The sequence below is a fragment of the Dasypus novemcinctus genome, chromosome 1 (assembly GCF_030445035.2).
Source record: "Dasypus novemcinctus isolate mDasNov1 chromosome 1, mDasNov1.1.hap2, whole genome shotgun sequence".
Lineage (NCBI taxonomy): Eukaryota > Metazoa > Chordata > Mammalia > Cingulata > Dasypodidae > Dasypus > Dasypus novemcinctus.
Genome location: NC_080673.1, coordinates 40306450 through 40327740, shown reverse-complemented (window position 1 = coordinate 40327740; position 21291 = coordinate 40306450). Strand labels below are relative to the sequence as shown.

General features: G+C 34.3%; 1 protein-coding gene across 5 annotated transcripts in view; it reads left to right on the top strand.

Annotated features, from left to right (window-relative positions):
- The window catches only part of ARFIP1 (ARF interacting protein 1), a 134220-nt gene that overhangs the window by 66191 nt on the left and 46738 nt on the right, over positions 1 to 21291 (top strand). For 3 of the 5 annotated variants that reach the window (XM_071214437.1, XM_058281050.2, XM_058281068.2), the window contains 3 exons: positions 9390 to 9498; positions 14970 to 15065; positions 17425 to 17537. In XM_071214437.1, the coding sequence (XP_071070538.1) occupies positions 9390 to 9498; positions 14970 to 15065; positions 17425 to 17537 (318 nt within the window). The remainder of the gene's footprint in view (positions 1 to 9389; positions 9499 to 14969; positions 15066 to 17424; positions 17538 to 21291) is intronic. The other 2 variants (XM_071214438.1, XM_058281119.2) reach the window with 1 other exon arrangement.

Below are 21291 nucleotides of genomic sequence, written 5' to 3'. Positions count from 1 at the left end.
TAGTGCCCTGAAGCAAAGGTTTGGAAGTGTAACAAGGACAGAGCAATCATCTGTGTCACATGATGTTTGGTAAGTCAGATAAGTTGCGAATGGACAATTGACCATTGGATATGGGCTTATTGAGGTCTTTGGTGACCATAACTAAGGCCTCATTCACATTCATTATTAATTCAGGGCCCACCATACCAGTCAAGTAAGTGGCATAATTAATGAGAGCCGCGAGAAAAAGCTTTCTCACATGTAGTGAGAGACTGTATCTGTAATTTTTTAACTTACTTTACAAATTGGAAAACTCAGATTGTTCTGAGTTTTGAAATTACAAGTGTATATTTTATGTGGTAGGGTAGAGTATTGAAAAAATGTTTCAAAGACATATTTAGCCTTTAGTGCATCCCAAATTTCTTATTATTGTGGGAAACAGAGGTTCCATTCATAGACTCTAGTTATGAAAATTGGATAGTTCCTCATTTTCTTCTTTCTAAATCAGGAAAAAAAGGGCTTTCAACTGGAAATCTATTGTTTTAAGAAACCCATTTGAGTCCTAAGACCAATATTTTTCTTTTCCTTTACAGGGGACTTGTTAGGTTGTGTATCTCTTTGAAAGAAGCAGTTTGAGTTAGACTAGAAATAACCAATTATATAATGTGCCAAGATCTTGAATCCTTAGATGCCTGACTTATTGTTGAATGTAGAATGATATTCTTAGAAATATACAATCTTGTGGCCTTTGAAGATTTTCAGAAGTGTTCCAATAAACTGTTTGAAAGATAGATTTTTAATGTTCATGATCTTCTAATTGGACTTTTCTTTAAAAAAAAAAAACTTGTTTTCTGTATATTCCTAATTTTTTTTATCAAACATCAGTTTCCCTTTAAAGTGTGCCTTTCCACCTTCTTCTCTTTCCATACTCACATACACTTTCTATTAAAGATATTTTAATTTTATATACTGAAACTTCGTAATTCAGATCTCTCAAACATCACCTCTGTCTAGTACCTTCATTTAGTTAAAGGTTATCAAAAGTTAATTATATGGACTCAAAATGGATCAAAGACATAAACGTAAGAGCTAAAAACATAATACTCCTTAAAGAAAACATGGGAAAGCATTTTCAGGACCTTGTATTAGGTAATGGCGTCTTAAACTTTATGCCCAAAGCACAAGTAGCAAAAGAAATAATAGGTAAATGGGACTTCATCAAAATTAAAAATTGTTGTGCATTAATGGACTTATTGTGAAAGTGAAAAGACATACTACTCAATGGGAGAAATATTTGGAAACCACATATCTGATAAGGGTCATATACGCACCCACACACATTTAAATAGAAAAATCAAAGAACTTTTAGAAGTCAGCAATAAAAAGGCAGCCCCTTTAAAAACTGGGTAAAATATAAGAAGAAATGAAGTTGTGAAGAATATAACACCAATGAACCTGGAGGACGTTAAGTGAATTAAGCCAGACACAAAAGGACAAATATTATATGACCTCACTATTATGAACTAAATGTAATGAGCAGACTCTGGGACTTAATAGGATATAAATCACCAGAGAAAAGAATGTGGTTAGAGTATGGAGAAGCTGAGGTTTAATCTGTGCAGAATTACTAAAAAGTTGTTTGTAAATTTTTGGAAATGAATAAAAATGGTAAAAGTACATCATGGAATTTGTAATTAGTAGAGCTAACATATGGGTATGATAGGGTTTGTTTTTTATTCTTTTGGAGTAATGAAAATGCTCTAATATTGATTGAAATGATAGGTGCATAACTTGTTGATTATACCAAATGCCATTGATTGTACACTTTAGATAAATTGTATGGTTTATGGACAAAAAAAAAAAAGAGTGGATTGGGGGGAAATACACCAAATGTAAGATATGGAGTATAGTTAGTAGTAATAGTTTGACAGTGCGCTTTCATAATTTGTTGCAAATGTTTCAAAACAATGCAAGGTAAATATTTGTGGTGGGATAATGTATGGGGGCCCTGTATGATGTTACGCGTTTTTTTTTGTAAGTTCACAACTTGTACTATACACTTATTGTTTATGTATGTCCATGTGTAGGAATGATGATTTCAATGAATTGTTTTTAAAATGAAAAAAAAAAAGAAATAAAAGTGTACAATGAACAGTTATATAACACACAACTCCCAAAAAATGGGCAAAAGATTTGAAAAAACATTTCTCCAAAGAAGATATACAAGCAGCCAAAGAGCCCATGAAAAGATGCTCAACATCATTAATCAACAGGGAAATGCAAATCAAAATCTTAATGAGATACCATTTCACACCCACTAGAATGTCTACTATTCAAAAAAAATTACAAGTGCTGGAGAGGATGTAGAGAAATAGAAACATGCAGCATTCAATGTTAGTGGGAATGTACAAAGTTATAATAAGGATTACCTTGCATCTTTTGTAATATGAATATTTTATACTCTGAAGAAATGTTTTGCTTTTAACTACTATTAGTAACAAATCATTTAATACTCACCTTACTACCGAAGACAGTGGTATGTTAAAATCCCCTGGTTGAGACATAGGATTAAGGAACTATTTCCAGACACAGCTCATCTGTTTAATTTGTTCCCAATAGTTGTTGGGCAGATATTTATTTAAATAGAAAAAGGGAAATCAAGGTGCAAAGTTGGAAGTTTAAGGTTAAATAAATAAAACTAAAATTTTCCAGAACTAAGCAAAGATGCTACAAATCTACCACATGCGAACATTTATCTTATAACATGGTACATTTTCAGATTTGTTTTACAGTCAACTAAGACGGTAGGATTTCATTTTACAGGTGTTTATTTTTTCATTGTTAGCGTGGGTTAAGAGCTAGAGTAAGTTTTAGAAAGCATTTTTACTTTACTTGGCTATAATTTAATTGGCTTTTTAATACTTAAATTATTAAAATGACTTTTTGTAAAAATATCCAAGAATAGTTTTAAGCAATGTCAAATACTAAGGGTGTTCTATAACAGGTATTCTTTTAGTTCCTATACCCATAAATGTTTACGGTTAAACTAAGGAAGTTGAATAGTAGAGATGCAGCAAGTTCTAGACCTGGGCACCCAATCTTAATATAGTCCCACAGATTCTTATAAAGGTGATCTTAAGCAATCCATGCTCAGTCATTTTAGGAGATTTTGTTCATCCTTCAGAAAGTGTCTTGTTCAGTTCTTGAAACAGATATCTGTTTTCATATGCAAAATATGCCTTCTCCCAGACATAAAGAGAATAATAGTCATTCTTATTATGTTTCTGCCACTTGTATAAGTTAATGAGTTCCACACTGATATTAGTGCACAACTTCAGGAAAATAAGTTAACCAACGATTGTTGGAATCTAATACATTGATCAAGAAAAACATCACGGATAAATTTAAAAGTCAAAGAACATTACAATCCAGATAGAAATTTCTGTAGCAAATATTCCAAAATAATGTGTTGAAATTATATGAAACAACATAAATATTACTTAACCTATCCTCCTTTTTTTTTTTTTTTTTACATTAGTGGCAGAGTAGAAATAATTGTTTAAAAAATCAAGTCTTCTTAACTAGTGATTTTCAATAACCTTTCATATCCTCCTTGGTGGTTACAGAAATTAACTTCTGTTTTGGCCTTTTAGTTCAGTTGTATATATTATCTTACTGATTTTACTTGATTATATTTGGCGCATGGCTGCATCCTGAATTTTCATTAAAATTTTGTATTTTTATTACTCTTTTAATTATTCCTAAATTTCATCTTCTCCCTCCATTCTTTTGCCCAACTCTATGATCATAGACGGTGGTTACTGAATACCTGAGATACAGTGGTATTTCATAATTGATCTTGCCTTCACTTTCTAACCCTTCTAAACTGTTCTCACATGTCTGCCAAATTAACATTCTTAAAACATTCCTCTAACAATTCAATCAAGTCTTCTGTTTGAAACGTAACATTCTATTTCAGTCAAAGCTGGATTTCCTACCTTAACATTTTGTCATTAGTCCTTCTAATTCATATACCCATCCCTCAAAATAGACCCTTACCTGCTTTGGCCATGGCAGTAGCTAGCCTCCATGCTATGCCATAACATGCTAATGCATCCCTCCTTACCCCAATTTCATCTCTCCATCATTTCATATCCTCCACATTGGTCATTAATTGATGCAGCTCAGGATCTCTCTCTTCCTTTAAGGTTTTTCTTCTTTTCAATGCCTACTGATTATTCCCTCTTCTGAATTCTAAACCATATTGTACATTTTTACATACTTTCCTATTTGATTATACATTGCCTTCAACTACTAATTTAGATGTATATGTCTTGTCCTTGACAAAAAGTGATCTCCTTCCTCCTCCATGGAGAAATATCCTTTACTCCTGCTATTGGCTCTGTACTTTACCATGAGTAAAAAATATATATAACACTACTACACTTGATGTTCCAAAATGTGTTATCTCAAACTATATGTGTAAAATTTTAGCTTAATATTTAGCTGTATTCACTTGTATATTGTAATAGCCTTGTAGTTTCTGTGAAAATTTAATAGAGGGAAATAAAAAATGATTTTATTTTAAATTTAATGCCTTGCTTCATTTCAGTTTGTTTCTCTAAAGGACTAAAGTCTGCATTATTAAAGTAATTTCATCCCACAAAACCTGCAAACTATAGCCTCAGCTTTGGTTCTTAGTGATTTTGGAGAATTTTTCTCAACCGGTTTCCCTAATTATTAAGTCCTGAGACTTAATTTTTAAGATTCTGGTAAATTTTTAAAATAATATTCTGAACTTCGTTTGTGCCTTTTAGAGTACACTGCTTTGTGGACTTCACTTTTTTTTTTTTTTAAGATATGTTAAAAATTTTTAAAGATAGATTATGTAAATGTTACATAAAAAATGTAGGGGATTCCCATGTACACCAATCCCTACCCCTCCCACACTTTCTCACGTTAACAACTCCTTCATTAGTGTGGTACAAATGGATGTGTCATGATGATGGGAACGAGTGTTGTTGGGGGGGGGGAGAGGGGGGGTGGGGGGGTGGGGTTGAATGGGACCTCACATATATATTTTTAATGTAATATTATTACAAAGTCAATAAAAAATAAAAAAATTTAAAAAAAAAAAAAAAAAAAGTGAAAGGTTGGGAAAAGGTATACCATGCAAATAGTAACAACAACAACAAAAAGCTGGAGTAGACCAGATAAATGTAAATTAACAACCTTATAGTATATGAACAATAATTACTCAGTGCAATTGGCAATTTTTTTCATATAAAATAAACACTTGCTTTTAATTGAGGAGGACTGGAGAAAAGATATATTTTTGGATACTTCATTTCTTATTCATACTCTTTAATTAATATAATCTATCTGGATCAATAACAAATTAGCATGAATGCTTTTGACCAAGAGTTTGAGGTTTTCTACCTCATAAAATTATGAGTTGACAAATTGCTATCTGCTGTAATTTATTTGAATAAGATGTGAAGAATTCCCAAATAGGAATTTGATTATCTAGAAAGACTTATGGCCTAAATGGAAATTAAAATAACTAAACCAATAATTTATTTCATTCTTAGAGAGTATTATGTCCAATAGTTAGAGCTGTAACATAAGAATTAGAATTATGTTATGATTAATTTCTATTATATTTGAATTATTATTTACATTTATAAAGGTTTGTTGTTATGCTATTTATTTTTTATAATTGGTTATATCAGTCTAACTTTGCCTTGCAATCTCTTTTAAAATTTGCAGTTTCTTTCAATCTATTTTTCTATTTATTTTATAATTTTACAATAAAGGACTTTTTAAAAAAGGAAAAAAAAAAAAAAAAAAAAAAAAAAATTAGTGTGGTACATTTGTTAAAATTGATGAACATATATTGGAGCATTGCCACTAAGTGTGGATTATAGTTTAAACTCTCCTACACAGTTTTGTAAGTTATGACAAGATATATAATGACCTGTATCTGTCATTGCAATATCATTCAGGACAGTTCCAATGTCCCCAAAATGCTCCTATAATCACCTGTTTTTCCCTTTCCCTTCCCTCAGAACCTCCAGTGGCCACTGCCTCTACATAAATGATAAAAGTTATTCCATTGCTAGAATAACAATAAGTCTATAGTAGAATAACAGTAAGTCTGCTCTAGTCCATCATTCATTCCCCAGTCCTGAGGTTCCTGGGATGGTGATGCCCACTCCGCCTCCAATTGAGAGGGGGTTTAGATCCCATAGGACAGATGGATGGAATTATCTTGCTTGCAGTTGTAGACTCTCTCTGTTCCTTGGGATGGTCATTGTCCATCATCACCTCCTTTATACTTGTCCTGGGTGAGGCAATGAAGTAGAGAGCAGGTGTTGCAGCACTGTTGAGATTCAGGGCCCAAATGGCACATGGAAAGCCCAGAGATTTAAGTCTCTTGGACAGAAGCCTATCAATTCTAGTACTAACTCGATGTTCAAATAGAAGGGGCAGAAGAGCCATGTGTAGGGAAACCACAACTGAGTCCAACTCTGTCATACTGGGGAGCATAAATTCCAAAGTAGGGCCCACTGGCAGGGTACCAAACTCCTGAGCTGTCAACCTTACCTGTAGTGTCTGGAAGTCTCCAGAACCCTTAGGATCCCTGCTATTTGAGGCAATATTTACTGTGACAGTCAATGAGGTCCTACTGAGACGTGTATAACTGTAACCTCTGGAATAACCTCCCAACTCACTTTGAAGTCTCCTAGCCATATAAACTCATTTATCTTCACCCTTTCCCCCTTTTGGTCAAGGTCTTTTTCCAGTTGCATTGCTAATTGGTGCTTGATGGTATCCTTCAGTACCAGGGAGGCTCATCCCTGGGAGTCGTGTGCCACACCGGGGACTTGCTGAGTTTGACTTAGAGAGAGGCCACATTGGAGCAACAGGGAAGCTCTCAGGAGGTAACTCTTAGGCAAACTATAACATTAGGCTAAGTTTCAGTTTCAAAAGAACAGGTTCAAAAATACATCATCAATATCAAGGGCCCATCAGCGATCATTCCTCCTATATTATTCATTGCCCTTGCACTCGGGATTCTTGCTATCCCATTAGAGAATGTGACAGAACTCTCCAGGATGAGAATTTGATATTCTTTTGGGTATTGTGTGATCTCCACCCACTGTGACTGCATCATGAACACATTCATATGCCTTATAGGTATGCCCCAGGTGATCCTGCTCCTATGCATGCCCCATCACTGACACCACACAGCAGTGATCCTCCCCTGCCACAGTTGTAACCCTTCTGTGATCTAAACGTCTTAAAAAATGAAGCCAACAAAATAACCGAATAAAATTAATAAGAAAATGAAATATTAATCATAGTTTAAAAAATAACAAATAAAATACAAAAAAATTAAAAATTTTTTGAAATAAAAAAATAAAAAATAAAATTTAAAAAATTTTGCCATTATGCTTTTCATCACTGTAAGATCTGTTGTCTTGCATGTACAGTGACATTTTCTTCCATTTATTTCCCCAGTGTCTTATTTTTTTTTTTTCATTTTATCTTCAAAGAAGCTTTAGGTTATAGAAAAGTTGCACAGAATATAGGGAAATCCCATATAGCCAACATCCTCCCCCTTTTCCCCTTTCCCCTATTAATAACATTTTACATGTGGATGGTACATTTGTTATAATTGATGTACAAATATTGAAGCATTGCTACTAACCATGGTCAATTATTTACATTATGGTGTACATTTTGGAACATACACTTTTATAAATGTTGACAAAATTTAACATGGCCTATATCCATCATTGCAAGATCATGTAGAACAATTCCAACACCCCCAAAATGCCCCATGTTCCATCTATTCTATTCCTTCCTTCCCCTTCCCTCAGGACTCATGGCAACCACCAGGCTTCACTCCTTGAGGAACAAGAGTCATAGTTACTTGCAACCACCATTGAGGGCTTGACATACTGGCCTGTTCTTCCCTATAAGGCTCTGTTTGTGCTCTCCAGAAACTCCTGCCCCCCTATTTGAGAACACAGCAGGACTCCCCAGGGTGGGAGTCCAACACCTTTCCATTCATTGTGTGGGTCTCTACCCACTGATACAATGCACTATGACAGGATGAACACTCACTCACTCCCTAGAAGCCTGCCCCAGGTGCACCTTGTCCTGCGTGCCTCCCACATCCAACACTATAAACCAGTAATCCTCCCTTGCTGTATTTGCCAAAAGAACTTTCCCAACGTTGCAGTTTCAATCACATACCCGCAAATCCCCAAAATTCATCTGGTCCCTCCTCCAACCCTCCCCGAAGTTCCATGGACAGCCCAACCCATCCTCCTCACATACCCCCCTCACAAACGGGTACCACCCAACCCAGTACCATCACTGCACCACTGCCATGCCCATCCACTGCACAACTGCACCCTTCCACCTTAATATAGATTTTTCCCAAATGGGCACTGGCTCACAACGTTCATTTCCCTTTCTATCTCCTGAAAGCCTATCTTCCAGACTCTGGGTCTGTGAATCTGCTCAATTTGCTTAATTCATATCAGTGAGGTAATGTAATGTTTGTCCTTCAGTGCCTGGCTTGCTTCACTCAACATAAGGTCTTCAAGATTCAGTCATGTTATCCCGTGTCTTAATACTGCATTCTTTCTTACAGTTGTATTAATATACCACAATTTGTTTATCCATTCGCCTGTTGAGGGACATTTCGGTTGTTTCCAACTTTTGGCAAACTTTTTGAACATTGGTGAACAATGTTCAACTTTTTGAACATTGGTGAGCATATATCTGTTTGTGTTCCTGCTTTCAATTCTTCTGGGTATATCCTAGTAGTGGGATTGCTGGATCATATGGAAGTTCTATAGTTAGCTTCCTGAGGAAACCTTCTCTTCTTAAAGTTTAATGCTCATTGTTGAATATTACATTTGTAACAGTTAATATCCACTTATAAGCTAATTTGTAGTTAAGTTGACTAATATCAGTATTTAGTGTAAATTGAAATACAAGGAAATTTCCTTTACCTCACACTGATTGAAGTCAGAAAAACCAGTTTACCTAGCTTCATTGCAAGTGAATGATTTGATTATGTTAACCATTAGGTATGCTCATCCAGATTATATTGGGCACTCAGTTTTTTAATATTAGACATGGCTTTTTAGTCATCTTAAATTAACTGTTTATAATAATTTTCTTCAAGGATCAGTAGATTGGAAACTTGGAAATTGAATTTTAATATCTGCATGTTGTTGAGTTCCAGAAAATGAAAGTACCTCTTAAAAGTAAACTTTGCTTTATTTGGTAAGAAAAAGATTTTAAGACAGTAGAAGTGCACAATTATGCTGGCCAGTTATGTATATGGAATTTTTTACAAGGATTTTCTCTTTTATTCAAATACTAAGGATGTGAAGCGTTCATTACCAGCTGGACTTGGTCTCTCAGAAACCCAGATTACATCTCATGGATTTGATAGTACCAAAGAGGGGGTCATTGAAGCAGGAGCACTTCAAGGTAAGAACCCATATACTTTATAAATAGAGAACTGGAGTAGAGGATGGGAGAAGTTCACTAAATGCTACCTTTATTAATAAAATACAAGAATTAAGCCCTCTGAATCTGTGAGTAAACACATTATAAACATAATCCTTTTTTCCTTCAATTTAAGTAATTTAGGAATTATCTTAATAGTCTTCTTCATATAGATTGATATGTATAACTGAGTTTCACTGATTATTATTTAGAATTGATTTTAAAATACTGAAATAAAAACTCAAAAATTATATCAGAAATGCAGATTCAGATTGTTTTAGCTTTTAACCACAAGATGTATAGCTATAAAACAACATTCATTTGTATAAGTATTTATTTCCTGTTTCAAAGCAATGAGTGAAATAAACTTGTGTTTCCAAATAAAATGCTATAGGGGGTTCCCAAGATTACCCTCAGATTCAGCATATAGTCATGCTTGTGGCTATAATTTTTTACAACAGAAGGATATTATCTTAGTTTGCCAGGGTTGCTGTGGCAAATACCACAAATGCGTTGGCTTAACAGTAATGTATTGGCTCACAATTTTGGAGGCCAAAAGTTCAAAATCAGGGTTTTGACAGGCTATGCTATTCCCCAAAGTCTATAGTGTTCTGGCGGACTTATCACAATTATTGGGATTTCTCAGCTTGCATCTCTGCCTCCATTACATGGTGATTTCTCTCTCCTCCCTGGCTTCTACTGGATTCCTTTCATTTCATAAGTACTCCACTCATATGATTTAAGACCCACCTTGATTTAATTTGGCCTCATCTAAATAAGATCTTTGGAAAATCCTATTCAAAAATACTGTTTACAAATGAATTCACACCCGTGGGACTATGAATTAAAACTTGAGCTTATCCTTTATGGTTCATGATTCAATCTCCAACAGATAACCATGCACAATCAGCAAAGGGAAAAAGTACATGGTGCATCACTTGAAGTCTGGAGGAAACCATGCACAACCTTCTAAAGATCCTGTCTCAGTGGAGCCACACAGGTTGTGCTGGATTGCCCCAGCAATGAGTTGTAACAACATATATGAAATGTAGCCAACCAGGGAAATTTATGGGAGGCTCAGTACCCAGGGTTTTTATTTGGGGCTTGTTGCATATGTACCCTCTGTCTAGTGTGCTCCAAACTCTGTACCCCTAAGTAAAGCAGGTATTCCGCATAAACCACATTGTCTGTGTAAACATATTTAAGCTCAGTTAGCTAATGTAGCAGTTCTGGGAATGGAGGGAACCCTCCCAAAATTCCTATTCCTAGATTCCAGCCAGGAAACAACCTTGAAAACGTATCTTAAGGAGAAGCTGTCAAGCCTGCATGTTTTTTTGTTCTTGCTGGTTTTTTTAATAGAAAGGAAGAAGTTGTCTCCTTTTGTAATGCACTTGCCTATAATAATTTTTCTCAAGCGTTTTTATTTTCACATTGGTGAGAAAAAAGTAAAACAATGTAAAAAATTTAGATGTGGAAAATAGATTGTTGACAACACTGTAGTTAAAGCAGTAGTTGTAGTTGATGTTCAATGAAATAAAAACTAATTTTAATGCTACATTATAATTTCACAAAATGAAAAGATCTCCATACTCTTGTAATCCTTAGCCCTCTTACAGATAAGAGTATTCTTTATTTTTATTATACTAATGGTGAGTACTTTATTCAAGTACAAATTAGGGTTTGAAATATATTCTTTGCTAGGTCATCTTAGAAATAGGCATTTAGGATAATCCAGATAACTTTTGCCCTCGGCTGTGAAATGACTAGTGACTTTTTTGACCTTTTCATTTTATGTTCAGAAAATTAAAGCCATAGAAAGGAAGGGAGCATGCATGTCAGTTTCTTAGTATGCACTGTGTAGCACTCTTATCTAAGGGTATAGGTAACTGAATTGGAAAGGGCTGTTGGAGTGCTTAAAGAGCTCATGAGAAATAAGAGGCTTACTTTGTAAAATGTGATGTCATTTTTTTTACCAGTCAGCAATTTTAAAATTTAAATGTCAGCATAGGATGGAAAATAATTCACATATATATATATATTTTTAAGAGGTACCAGGGATTGAACCCAGGACCTTGTACACCTCATACGTGGAAAGCAGGTGTTTAACTGCTGAGCTACATCAGCTCCCCAGTGAGAGTTGGTTTCTTGGTTTGTTTTTGGTTTTTAGGAGGTACCGGAGATTGAACCCAGGGCCTTATTCATAGGGAGCAGGCACTCAACCACTTGAATTAACATCTGCTCTCTATTTTATTATTAATGTATTCTAAGTATTTTCATTGCAATTATTTAGGTGACATTTGATGTCATCTTTTCTCCCTTAAGTGGAACAGTGTTTACAATATTTAAAATCAACTGACCACTACAAACTACTATGCATGAGCATAAAAATGTCCGTCAGTTTCACTTGCTTATAGCTACATCCTAATCCTTCAAATTGAAATAAAAAATCTTTCATGATACTACCAGTAATTTGTGTTTCTTTTGAAGTACTTGACAAAACATTTTTTAACATAAACTGTATTGTTTATCAATATATTAAAAAGATACTTATTCTGCCATATTCAGAATTAGTCTATCACTTATTGGAAAGTTACAGTTGTTTTAAGAACCTTTGTTTAAAACATATATAGATAAATTGGAATGAACATGGGGAAGAATGACATAATTACTAAAATTTAGCAAATAGGTCTACTGAAAGATTGTTAAAGAAATTGGAGCGATGTTGACTCTCTGGAAAAAACCACTGAACAATAACTTAATAATTGACTCTTTACTATTTGAACAGTTATTACCCAAAGAATATTGATCACCTACTTTTCCATCTCTATGTAGAACAAATTTAGAAGAAATTATACTTAAATTCACACCTTAAAAAGAAAAAACAATAAATATTGGAATCTGCCTAAAAACAAATGTTACAGAATCCATGGAAATTATGAATAAATCAAAGAACAAAGTGTACTCAGTACCTGTATTTTGTTTTACTGGCACTTTTAGCCATTGCATATATACTCAATGACTAAAAGTCATAATATGGTTATACATTCCTAGATTTCTGTTGTTGAGATGAAATAGCTAGTTCCTCAAATTTAATCAATTAGCAAAACCCTGTATTTTTGAAATTATTTTTATTTGGTGTTGGCAAATAGTTTGGGTAATTAGTTGTTTAAAGGATTAGAATACTGAAGATAGGAAAACAGATGTGGCTCAACCAATTGGGACCCTGTCTACCATATAGGAGGTCCAGGGTTTGATGTCCAGGGCCTCCTGGTGCGGGCAAGCTGGCCCACATAGGAATGCAGCCGTGTGCAAGAGTACTGGCCAACACAGAGAGCTGACATAGCAAGATGCCGCAACATGAGACACAGAGGAGAAAAAAATAAGATGTAGCAGAACAGGGAGATGAGGTGGTGCAACAGAGTAATTGTCTCTCTCCCACTCCAGAAGGTCCCAGGATTGGTTTCCCAGAGCCTCTTAATGAGAATACAAGCAGACACAGAAGAACACACAATGAATGGACACAGAGAGTATACAGTGGGTGGAATGGGGTTGGGGGAAAAATAAATAATAATCTTTTTTAAAAAAGAATATTGAAGATAACAGAAAAATGATAATTACCCTTAAAGGTAAGGTAAAAAAGTCAAGTGCCCAGTTACCTCAGCACTACATCATTTGCTATTTTAGTTTGGGAAGTTTTATGTTATTTGTTATGTGTATTATACAAATCTCATGTTGTATCATGGGATTATTTCTTACACAAAATTAATAAACTAATAACCAGAACAACAGAACTCTGTTTCTGAGCTCATCAAAAATGAAACTTAAAACAGCCTGCTTTTATTTAACTCTTCCTTTTAATAGAAACCCTTGTGCTTTAGATGGTAGAGTTACAATCTGCTTAAAATGGTGATTAGACTATATAACCTATTAAAATGCCTTCTAATTCAACAAGTAACTTGTGGATTACTGCTTTTTGTAGTATTTAATAGTGGAGCTATTATGGTGTGATGCAAAGAGCACTAGTTTAGTATTCAGAACATCTGAGTCTTTAATAAGAAGCTGTGTTAACTCCTTTGGGCTTCATAGCTCCTATAATTAAATGGTGGTAGGGACAGACTAGTCAATTTCAGTCACCTCTTCCAGTTTTAAATTTTAAAGAGATAAGTTCCTCTCACTTTGAAAGATAGTGACAATCTATTGCATGTTTCAATTTTAAAGTGCGATCTAGTCCAAATTAAAGTTTTCATTCTATTAGAAATAGTATTTCAGCATCAGAACTTAATATATCTGAGATGTGACCAATTAATACTAACTGTAAGTAAAGAAAGTTGATTCTGTACTATTAGAAAATTTTAATTATGAATTTTATACAGTGCATGATATTTTCTAGAGAACTGGAAAGGAGTGTAATTGATAGGAAAGTACTGTACACACCTTAAAATAGTCTCAATATAAATACAGAGGGACTTTCATAATTTTGTCAATTTCATTTTAATTTTCACCCCTCACTGAAGATGTACAACTTTTAGAATTTAAGTAAAGAAAACAGTTGAAGCTATGTAGTTTTTTTTGTTGTTGTTTAATGCTTAGGCATTAGCAACAATGTTGGCTAGTTAGCATTTCTTACTTTGTAGATAACTAAGGCTCAGAGATGTTAAGTGATTTTGCAGGGCTTTCTTCTAAGTGGTGGGTAGAGCCAGAATTTGAAACCCAGAATCTACAATTTGAAATTCAGTTATGTTTCGTTCAAAAATTGTATTCTTTTCTCTGGTTCTCAAACTTTGCTGTGTTTGCTGATCATCTGAGTGGCTTTTTTAAAAATACAGTTATCTGTTTCATTTATGATCAGTAGATCTTGAAGAGTGTTCCAGATATGTTTAGAGAATAACACTCTACACCCCTACTACTCAAACTTCAAAGTACATACAAATCACTTGAAGACCTTGCTAAAATGCAGATTTGGGTCCAGTAGATCTGGGTCCTGAGATTTTGCCTTTCTAATTTTGGATGACATAATTGATATAGGTCCCTTGTGTCAACACTATACATAGCAAGGATCTATACTGTGATATTTGATTTGAAATTTTTGCTACAATTCCTGTGAAGGCTGTGCTTCACTTATCTGTAAAGGATATAAAAGCATGCTACTTACCTTAGCCTTTGGATTTTTGAGTAAGAGTTTTTACCTTCATTTGTAAGAGTAGGAAGTTATAGAATATTTACTTAAACTTTAAATCATTCAATTATGGGATTTTAATCACATTCTATTAATTATAGTTATGTGTTGGTTGGTTTTGATAGTTTGATGAACACTTTATATGAAGAACTCAGCTTATCCACAAGAAAGCTAATGTTTAAATTCAATTTCTTATTCTAGCTTTTGAATATATTGAAAATGTACAGTATTTGGAGGAGGAAAAGGTTTTTCACAGTTGAATGTCTACCCTTTTCAGGTTCCCCAACACCACCATTGCCATCTGTTATGTCTCCTAGCAGGGTTGCAGCTAGTCGACTGGCACAACAAGGAAATGATTTAATTGTTCCTGCAGGTATTCGCTACACTATTGGATAAAGCCCTTCTTTCTACTGCTGAAGCTAAACTAATTCACTCAGTTTCATAATCACTTGCTTTATATTCTTAGGTGTGTGTTATTCTGGCTTTTTTAGTGGCTGCTACTCTTTTTTAACAATAAGGGAAATAATCTTTCTAGATTATTTTTCTGGCTTTTAAAAATTCTTAGACTATCTCAAACCTGAAATTTAATTCATTTTAATTTTTAAAAAATTGTAATGTGCTCATAGTTTAAATCATCTTTTCTTTGCTCTGAAAAATGTAGGCTCACTTATTTGATCCTAAATACCTGTCTTTGCAGCTCTGTCCTGTTTCCAGATAAACAAAATGGGGTCTTCAACAATTGGGCTGTTGATTATTGGGAATGGGTCAAGTGGAAAGGATGGTGTTTTCTTATTTTCTGCCTCAGTTTACAAATAGTTTGCAGATTGCAACAAAATACTATGCAATTTACCTTATATACCCCATGAAAAATATTTGGGGAAAACGACTTTGCATTGTATCTGCCATGCACTTTATATGGCTAGACTATAAAAATGGGGGGAGGGAGTTGACCTCTAAATGTTTTATTTGAAATGTTAACATTTTATATTTTATTTCTGTGAGAATTTTGTAAATTCTTTTTTTTTAAAAAAAAGATTTATTTATTTATTTCTCTCCCCTTCCCCCCCACCCTGGTTGTCTGTTCTCTGTGTCTATTTTGCTGTGTCTTCTTTGCCCGCTTTTGTTGTTGTCAGCAGCACGGGAATCTGTGTTTCTTTTTGTTGCATCATCTTGTTGTTTCAGCTCTCCATGTGTGCGGCGCCATTCTTGGGCAGGCTGCACTTTCTTTCATGCTGGGCAGCTCTCCTTACAGGGTACACTCCTTGTGTGTGAGGGTCCCCTACGCGGGGGACACCCCTGCGTGGCACGGTACTCCTTGTGCACATCAGCACTGTGCATGGGCCAGCTGCGCATGGGTCAAGGAGTCCTGGGGTTTGAACGGCGGACCTCCCGTGTGGTAGACAGACACCCTAACCACTGGGCCAAGTCCGCCGCCTGTAAATTCTTAAGTGTGTTTGATTTTATGCACCATTCTTGATCTTATATTGTGGTAAAGATATAATAAAGGCTGGTCTGGCTATAGGAGTAAGAGAGAGAAGAAAAAAATTTTTTTGTTGACCTTAATTTTGTTACCAGTTTTACAACTTTTTCTTTTCTTACTTTATTGTTCTTAAATTATCAGAAAGTCCCCATCCCAAATCATTAATGTCATAAAAATTTATTAAACATTTTCTGCTATGAAAAATATCTTACATTATGAACTATATAGTTGTAGGACTCTTTATATCATAATTTCTTAATTGTTGGAGCAATACATTGTCAGGGCTTTACACTGCCTTTATTAATTATGACATTTTTCTTTTTGTGTGTGTGTTTTGTTTTTGTCTCTTGAGAAAAGGAGGTAGAGATCTTATTTTAACCCAGCATTTCATTCTGATGTTAATTTATTTTTAATGGTTTTTTGAAATTTCAAGTGTTTTCAAATCCTGCAACATTATAGCAATGTTCAGTTTTTGCTCTACCATGCAAAAACTACCATGCCAATGTTAGTCTACATAATACAGTGAGAGATGATGATGACTGGGAAATACATGGCCTTTCAGACTCATTGGCAAAGATTGCTTTTTGTAGGATTACTAGTTGGTTTTTTTTTTTAAAGATTTATTTATTTCTCCCCCCGCCCCCTGTGTCCATTCGCTATGTGTTCTTCTGTGACTGCTTCTGTCCCCTATCAGCGGCACTGGGAATCTGTGTCTCTTTTTGTTGTATCAACTTGTTGTGTCAGCTCTTCATGTGTGCGGTGCCATTCCTGGGCAGGCTGCACTTTCTTTCACACTGGGCGTCTCTCCTTACGGGTTGCAGGTATCAGCACTGCGCACAGGCCAGCTCCACATGGGTCAAGGAGGCCCCAGGTTTGAACTACGGACCCCATGTGGTAGACAGATGCCCTATCCATTGGGCCAAGTCCGCTACCTGGATTACTAGTTTCTAAGATTAGTTATAAAAACTTTACTTTTCATGAAATAAACAGCAGCTTAGTTAGAAAAGAAGGTTTATTGCAACATTTTTTTAAAGAAGACAGACAAACCACAGGATTTTTGGTTTTAATGGGCAGAAATGTTTCTAAGTCATAATGAAATTATCCTCAAAGATTCTGGCAAGTTCTAGTCTTCACTTTGTGGGAAGCTTTTTTATTTTAAAATGGTTAAGTAGTTTAATTTGAACAGCATCGGTGTTTTGTTTTCTTTCTCAGGTTGTGTTTTGTGTTTTTATCTTTTGTTAAAATCATGCAGGTGGCCAGAGAACACAAGCAAAAAGTGGACCGGTTATTCTAGCAGATGAGATAAAAAATCCTGCAATGGAAAAGTTAGAACTTGTTAGAAAATGGAGTCTAAATACCTACAAGGTTTGTAATTTTTTAATGTTCCTACCCTACATAGCTCTATGGATTTTCATTTTCATGGTGTTCTAGTGTTATATTGCAATTACATGAACATATAGGAGAGAATACTGTATCTAAACATAGAAATACAGTTAAAGAATGAAGCATTTTATCATTGATCTTTGCATAAATGTAATTGAAAGTCAGTAGCAAAAGAATAAATTTCAGATTTTACAAATTATAAAATGCTTATTAACTGAAACATACGTAACTTGATATATATTGCCTTGGAATACATTTAGTTGTAGAGCTGCCATAGCAGCTACCCCACTTCTGTTACTTTATAGCAGTTGACAGTCAATGTAGTAATGCTAAAGATACCCCTCCTTTTGATACTTCACGCCAATTGTAGGTCAGAGGAGTGTATTTGCTCTCCAGAGTTTTAAATTCTCTGCAGCTTGTTTTAATTACTGAGCATTAACTGTACAAATGGCACCAGATTGCAAATGAACTGGCTTTCAAAAGTTTATGTTGTTAGTTGCAGTGCCTTAAAAGAATTGATTATTTTCTTATGCATTCTGTGAAACAAGTTAACAAATTATTTAATTGGTGCTATATTTGATATATCACTAATAGTATGAAGCTGCAAATCCATCTAAATATCTTTGCATCTTGACAAGGACAGAACAGTAGAATTAGTAGAATAGTTATGTGGACCAAAGTCCTAGAAGCTCAGATTGAAGCATTAGCATTGCTCTGTATTCATAAATTGTTGTGGGTCTAGTAGTTTGTAAATCAGGAATTATTCTGTTCTTTTATACAGTGCAGGCCCCTCTTTTGGTCCCTCTTCTGTGCCTTTTCTAGAGTACTACAGAAGTAAATTTATTCTTCCAGTTAATTTCTCTGAAAATATAATCTGAAATCCTCTTACAGGGTATAGGTTTTCTTAAGATGGTAAAAGTGCCCTGAAGCCTGTTACATAAATCTTTCCAAAAAGTTATTATTTTATGTCAGTATGGAATCTTGAAAATGCCAATGGTAGTCTTCAAAAAGTGATGCCTGCTTAAGCTGTTTTCTTCCACTACTTACTAATTAATCATTGCCCTTTCTCTCAGGGATGTGGATTTTCTAAATCCATGTTTTGTTTTTCCTTTTGTGTTCTCTCATAGCACAACAGTTCACCCAATATTCACAAACTTATATTCCATCTTCTATCTGATCCCACATATTTAGGCAGCCATTAATCCTATGGATTCTGCCTCCTTAATATTCTTTGATTTTATCTCCTTTTTGCTATTCCAGCCTTCACATATGTACTTCATGTCTTTATTACTCTCCCACATTTTTGTAAAAGCTTCTTAACAGACTCTCATACTCCATTCTCTACTATTCCTACTGTGATTCACTTTTGCCTTAAAGTCCTTCAGTGAATTCCCATTGTCATTAGAATGGTGTGAATCTGGCACCTATATACCTTTCGAACTTATCTCCTTCTATGCTTCTCTTCCACCCATGAATCCAGTGATCCATATCAAATTATCCAGAGATTCTTAAATAGACTGCTTTCTCATATCTCTAAAACTTTGTTCATGTGGCTTCCTTTGTCTGCCGCTTGGAATTCCCTTTTATAAAAGCTTCCTTTTTTTTTTACTTGTTTATCTTCTGTACCAGACTGAGCTTCATTCATTTATTTATTAAGTCATTCATTTGTTCATTTATTTGTTAAAATTTCCTCTATTAACATTGTATGTCCACACATTTTGAACCTAAAAATATAGGCCTTATTTCTGAACCACATCCTAGTAATTACAAATTACATGTTTTAAAGTTTAAGTTTTTGTTCATTTGAACCTTCATCTATTATGTCATTTAGTTGACATTTTCCTAACTCTTTTATCTTTTTTCCTGTATGTTTATGTCATCTATTCCTATTCTTCTGTCTCTTAACTCTATAATAATCTGAGTCAAATAACTTTAAGACCCCAGATTTAGTTTAGTTTAGTTTTGTTTTGTTTTGTTTTGAGGTACCAAGGCTGGGCGTTGAACCCAGGACCTCATATATGGAAAGCTGGTGCTCAACCACTAAGCCACATTGTCTCCTGATTTGGATTTTTTTTTTCTTTTGTTTGCTTTTTTGTTTTTTTTTTAGGAAGCACCAGGGACTGAACCCAAGACCTCCCATGTGGAAAGCAGGTGCTCAGTTGTTTGAACCACATCTTCTCTCCCAAATTTAGCTCTTGTAGTATTATACCACATTCAGTCTCTCTTAAAGTTTGTGTTAATGAAAATAGCCAGTCCTTAAAGTATTGTTATACACACGTTATAATATTATGTGAGGGAGGCATCATTTTCCTTTAAAAAAAATTACTTCTTTTATTTTTGAGTGAGCTTGTTTTTTTGTTTTTATTTTGCCATCAGAGCTCAATTTGGATATTTTAATCTTGGTCAAAGAGAAAAAAATTCTGACTTACATTACTTTTATGGCAGTTATAGTCCAAGGTGTGTAGACTGTAGTACTCCTCTCACACACACAAAAAGTTCAGAGTGTAATGACCTTACTGAATCTAAAGTACTCTCTCTGCGATTTAATGACTTTTTGACCTTTTTGGTCCATTGTCATTTAGAATAATCTGTCAGTACAGGCTGATTTAGGTCTATACATGTTATGCATTTCATTCTTGGAATTTGATTCTGGCTATGACTTTGGTCCACTCTTATTTAGACTTAAGATCCTGCATGTTTCCTACCTTTAATTTCTTCTACCTGTTTCTATCCTCTAGAAAATGCTTTATTTTCCCTCAAAGAGAATATGTTACGTTACATTTATTGGTTGTTTATTTTGGCTCTAGGACTAGTTTGGTGATTAAAGCCAAATATATAATAGGAATAATTTAAGTTTAGGGCTCAAACTCATCTTGTTAAATATTATTTTTATCTACTTCATTTTATTACCAAAATTTATTTTCTTGTTCTCATATGTAGTAACATATGAATTCTGGTTTATCTTTGTTTATGTTTGTATTTCCTAGTCTAGAATAGAGCTTTATGGCATCTTTTTCAACATTAAATACTTTTTAAAAATGTTTAAGAATTTTTCAACAGTATTCATTCCCTTATCAAATTTATCTTTATCATCTTAAACCAGTGTTTTCCAAACTTTCATTCCTGTTTTTCTTGTGAACTTGCCTCATTCATTTATTGGTTGACCTAGTTACCCTGTTCATTTTCTGATATTTCCTTCTATGATCCCTTCTTCTGTGTCCCTCATTTTAATCCCTTTACTATCTGTTAATTATTGCCATGAATTTATTATTTTCCTAGTATTAAAATGTCTTTATTCATTGTTTAGCATTACAGAAAACCTTTTGGTGTTACTGAAATACCCAGATTACACAGTGACTATCTTATAAATTCATGACTCAAAATGAGTGAATTTTGTACACTATTATTTCTTTTCATCCATCCTTCCCCGAGTAGGAGGTTATATAGGGCATTAATTTACTTTAGCTTTGTCCTCTCCCTTCAACTTTCTTCATTTACCCTATTATCTTCAAAATAAATTCTTAATTTTATATGTTGGAAAACTGAATAGCACCACCATAAGCCATTTCCGTTTTTAAAGAGTTTTAAGAAGGGTAGAGAACTGACATTCTTTTTTTTTTTCTTTATATTTTATTAGTGAAGTAGTGAGCTTACAAAACATCATGCATAATGTGCAGAATTCCCATACATCACCACACCATCAATACCTTGCATTGTTGTGGAACATTTTGTTACA